This window comes from Dendrobium catenatum, unplaced genomic scaffold (assembly GCF_001605985.2).
Source record: "Dendrobium catenatum unplaced genomic scaffold, ASM160598v2 fragScaff_scaffold_455, whole genome shotgun sequence".
Lineage (NCBI taxonomy): Eukaryota > Viridiplantae > Streptophyta > Magnoliopsida > Asparagales > Orchidaceae > Dendrobium > Dendrobium catenatum.
In genome coordinates this window covers 254,350-259,715 of record NW_021318917.1, presented here as the reverse complement: position 1 = coordinate 259,715, position 5,366 = coordinate 254,350, and the positions used below count along the sequence as shown (strand labels likewise).

At 32.2% G+C, this 5,366-nt stretch overlaps 1 protein-coding gene across 1 annotated transcript; it reads left to right on the top strand.

The window, feature by feature from the left end:
• Positions 1 to 2,209: 2,209 nt before the first annotated feature.
• On the top strand, positions 2,210 to 5,068 carry LOC110097981 (signal peptidase complex-like protein DTM1). Its single transcript, XM_020824666.2, has 2 exons — positions 2,210 to 2,617; positions 4,661 to 5,068. Exons 1-2 carry the CDS (start codon positions 2,379 to 2,381, stop codon positions 4,746 to 4,748), a joined length of 327 nt encoding a protein of 108 aa, XP_020680325.1. The 5' UTR covers positions 2,210 to 2,378; the 3' UTR covers positions 4,749 to 5,068.
• Positions 5,069 to 5,366: the final 298 nt, after the last annotated feature.

Sequence of the window (5,366 nt, the reverse complement as noted above, 5' to 3'; positions counted from 1 at the left end):
TAATGTATATGGGTTATTTTAGACTGTAATTGTTATGATAATGTACATGAAATATATTTTAAATATATTTATTGCTTATATTCTACTAGTTTATTAGTTTTATGTTGTATGGATGAGAGTGTTTAATCTATTTGATCTGTGGTTTTTGAGGACCTGTCTATGAAGTGAATTGATTTTTTTTTTTTTACTTATTTATATTTTTATTTATATATTTATTTTCTTGAAGTGAATTGAATTTATGACACTTCACATGGGTTAAATTTAGGTTTTTTCTTGCTGTCTACTTACTAATATGTAGGGTTTGTGTTGGGTTAGGATATAAAAAAATATTACTATAAAAGACTATAAATACCTATGTGTACATCTCGAGTTGAGAAAAAATATTTTGTATATATATATATATATATACAGAGAGAGAGAGATCGGGTAAGCCACCAGATGGTCGACAGAAGCTCTTCCTCTCCTCTCATCCGGTGCCCGAATCCCCTAATGTCAAAAAAAAAAAAAAAAACCGTACATATAGAGTTCGAGTAAGCTGCTAGATGGTCGACGGAAGCTATTTCTTTCCTCTTATCTCGAGCCCGAATCCCGTAAGTTCAAAATAAATAAATAACATACATATAGAGATCGGGTAAGCGACCAAATGGTCGACGGAAGCTCTTCGTCCCCTCTCATCCCGTGCTCAAATCCCCTAACCTAAAAAAAAAAAAAGAAGATACAAATAAGTGGTTGCACCCAAAAAATAATTGAAAATGAATGAAAGCACTTGTGTAATGTAATAATTAAAATAGATACAATTTATTATTAAACAAATGTAGGTATGTGTAGCCCTAAAGGTTGTACACATCTAATATATATATATATATGTGCGATAAAATCGATTTTAATGAACAATCACCCCTATGTATTGAATCAAATATAAAAAAAATTATTTAAATGACCTGTATATAGGCTTATAGATCTTAAAAATAATTCTAAAGGTATTTGAAGATTATCCACTTCAAACAATATGTACATAGGTGTGTACAGCCTAAAAATGTAATTTTAAATTGTTGTATAAATTTATTATGTACACATTTAGGCTTTGTTTGAGGCGGCTTTTTAAATACTTTTTAAAACAGCTTTTTAATACAAAAATTTCTAGTTCAAGAAAATTTTTGTACTAAAAAGTTTCTTTCAAAAATAGTAAAAAAATCGTCCCAAACGAAGTCTTAAAATAAAAAAATTGCTACTAAATACATGTGTGTATATATGTATATAACTCAAAAAATTACTTTAAAAGGCTCATATGCCCTTATGTAAAAACTTAAAATATGAAAAATATTGATATTAAATACATTTACATATGTATTTATATCCTCACAAAGTTTGTACATATGGGTATGAACATAAATAGAAGAATTTTACTCTTAAAAATACTATTATATGCCTTCATATAAATGCATATATTCCCAAAAATAATTCTAAAAAGTTGTAAAGACCTAGCATAGAATAATTTTTTCATAAAATAACGATACAATGTATTGCACAAAAGTTAATTATAAAGGATTGCATATACACACTTATGTACCTCCTAATCCCCTATAATGTCTTTGTACACTTTAAAATACATTGCATGAGATTATTTTGTTAAATAAAGTGATTGAAATGTTGTACATGGTATGCACATGTATAATTACTATTAAGCTTATGTAAATACGTGTTAACAGTCCTAAAAATGGTGAAATTATTACTTGTGGTGGTCATCGGACGTTGTTCGGAAGCCAATCAGATGCGCCACATCACCAATACACTATATATTATCGCTATTTATAATTGTGTATCAGATGATGTAGAGCATTCTGATTGACCTCCTGATTGTCCCGTGACAGCACTTAATAATTTTTGCTAAAAATGGCATGATCTGTAATAATAAATTATGCATTTTCTGTATTTGAGTAGTTTGGTTATTAGTGAAGATATAATTTTGAAGAAGTTCATCATATTTGCTGTTTAATAATTACTAATTAATGAAATTCACGTGAGTATTGCCATATTTTATCATGAATTTAAATTTTTTATTCTAATATTAAATATAAAAAAATTGAAACTTGCCCACACAACAGATACCGGTGGACCGGACCGTTCCAGCGCGGCCCCACCTTCCATTCCTCCACGTGGCGTGATTAATTTGGAGCAGTTCACCGGTGAAGTCCTGAAGACAGGGTAATCATGGCAGGTAAGCAGGTTTGAAAAGCATGGAAAGCAGCCCGCCCTACTCCAATGGGAAGAAAGAAGAACCCTACAGTTCTCACCTTCTCTTCTCCATTTCCTCCTCCTCCTCTCCAGCCTCGTCTCGCGAATTTTAGGTTTCGGGTTTAAGGTTTTGGGCTAGCGATATGGAGAACGATGCTGCGCTGCGCGTCTGCCTTCTGGCGCTGGCGGCGTTAATGGCGGTGGTCGGTCTCTGCACTTTCTCGTTCAAGAAGGTGATGGTGACCTACGTTTACGGGATTCTTGGTATTGCTGGTTTGCTGCTGCCGGATTGGGAGTTCTTCGACCGGGATTTCTCACAGTGGTTCACCCCCATGACGGTGCCTCCAGGGTCGGCTGGTAATCAGACCGCTAGGGTTAGAAGGTTCGGTGCTTTGGCAACATTTATTTCTTGTAGTTTGAGCTTTTATCCTTAACTGTTTCCAGACTTAGTTTTGAATGCATCGATTTTGGTTTCTGCTTTTAGTTTAATTTTGTGTGAGTGAACGCGAGTTCTAATTGTAGCTAATACGGTGGTGATTATAATCGTTCTTTTAGCTGCAACGTGAACTGCAGAAGCTGTAAATACTGTAGTGATTGAAAATTATACTGATTTCGGGGGGCAAAATTCATCTCACATCACCCGAAATTTGTCTATATATGAAACAAATACCTACTCAATAATGACCATGCATTTGCAAGTGCCACAATCGACTCTTTGAGAATTTAATGAAATTGAAAATTTGAGTGGTAGTTTTAGTTGAGTTCTTCGAACTTTGGGTCAAACTACAAATGAAGGTTACTCAGTGTTAGTTTTGTAAAAAGTTAAGTTTGAGAAAAAATTTGCCTTTTTTTCCCCAATTTCCCACTTGTATAAAAAAGTCAACGTTGATTTGCTCTGTCCTTTTTTGAGGGGGTGGGGGTGGGATATTTATAATGTTACACACACATTACATATGCTAGCTTCGAACCCAAAATCTTTTGGTTGGTAGTCAAAGCTCCCAACCAACAGATCAAGATAAGCTGCGTTGAACTGTCCTTGGCGTATGTAAAAGAAAAGACAGGCTATATATGAGATGATAATAGAGCTAGTAGGTTCTACCTTTTTCTTTCATTACACAATGAATTATTGATTAAATGAATTTGGATAACCCCAAATGAAATATTAATGTTGTATCGCCTAAAATAGAGCCTAAAAGAAATCTCAAAACTAATAGATGGATGACATGTGACATAAACTTGTCATGTGCCATCCATTCAATGGTCCTGGAGATTTATTTGGATTTTTTGGTGGGCATTAAAGCATTTTCCTAAATGAATATTTTAAATTCAGAAAATTGAAGAGGGAAAAGCTTAATTTTATTAGACAAAACTATCTCTATTTATAGATCTATACATTATATCTTAATAAAGAAACAAATAATTACAGAATCATGCATAATTACCTTAATATAATCCTCTCTAAATCAACCACTCAAATATGGAAGGAGATCGGTGGACAAGATTAAGGGGAGATTGAATTATTAATTTATTCAACAAACTTGCTCATAGTCATAGTCATGTATAATTGTTCTCTATTTATAAGATAAATCAATTACTATCTAGAAATATAAATTCAAATTCAAAGCAATCATACAAATAGGAATGGACTCCTTGAAAATAATAGCTAATCCTTAAATCTTAGAAAAAGAAGAAAAAACCATAAACATATGCAAGCTATTTAAAGAAATCCCTTGAAATTCTTCTAAGTTTAACCCACCAAAGCTTATGGATATGATTCGTTTTGAGTTTGTTACTTGGATCTACTTTGTGTATCAATTATGTGTTCTTTGGGCTTCTTGCTCCTATGTTCTATACACTATATAAATGCTTCTTTCATCAGATGATCCAATGAAGCCAATTCCTCTACTTTGACCACCTTCAACAAAATCATCAAGATCAGCATTGTTAGTCGGGTGATTTGATATAATTGAAATTTAGAAAAGCCTTCCTCTAATTTGATGGTCAAGAGATAATAATATTATGGCATTATAATATGGGTGAGGGAAAGAGTTCTGTTATTGAAAAATTATAAGCAAATCGAATTTATTTGGTTCCATTGTTGCAACAGCCCTAGACTTTTAATTGAGTTTTATTTTATTTTTGGGTTTTCTTGTTAAATTTCTTTCTCTATACTGAACTCTTGGGCCACTCCATAAAAAAATTCTGACTTTGCCGCTGCTTTGCACGCATTAGGGCGTTGCTCGTTCATCTTTATCGACTTCTTTCTACGATTTTTTTTTTTTCCTTCAGTCTTTATTTTCCTTGTCATCTTATGTTTTTTCACATGAAATTTTAGATATGCAAGCTTGCATTGCAAAATTTTCTAATTTTCCATTCAGTACATGTCACATGTGGTAAGGTAATTGTTATTCTACTCTCTGGGCAGGTTCAAGTTTTACCCTCTAAGGGTTACAATGCTTGCTACAATTTATTGCTTTGGTCTGTACAAGTGGTGGATGTTCGTATCGACCTAATTGCTCTTTCAGGTTCAAGTTTATATATATATATTTATCATCATACTTTATCTGATGATATTACTTTGTTTCATAGTAAGATTTGTAAAACAATCAAGGTTTCGTTTGGGATGATTTTCTTATTGCTTCTTAGCGTATCTTTTTAGTATAAAAACAAATTTTTTAACTAAAAAACTGTTTTATAAAGCAGTAAGAAAGCTATCCCAAACAAACCTAAGTAACTTTATTATTCCATCTGTGGTTTTGTTCATGGCTATTTGACACTAGAATGACATTAATAGTTGACTTTGCTAATTAATGTGGCATGTCACCTTCAAATATTTTTCATCAACCTATTGTTTAATGTGTCTTATGTGTAATACATATTATTGTTTAATTAAAACATTAAAAAAATATTGGCAATTTTACATCAATAATATGTATAATTAGAATTTAGAAACAAGCATTTTGAATAATATGCATAAGATATTCTGCACCACACGATTAATTGAAAATGATAAATTAATTGGAAGTATCAGTTAAAAGTAGCTGTCAAATCATGGTACTGTTTTCAAATCATTTTATCATCCAATTTGACGGCTCTTAGGTAGGGGTGTCAATATTTGACACGACCCAAAA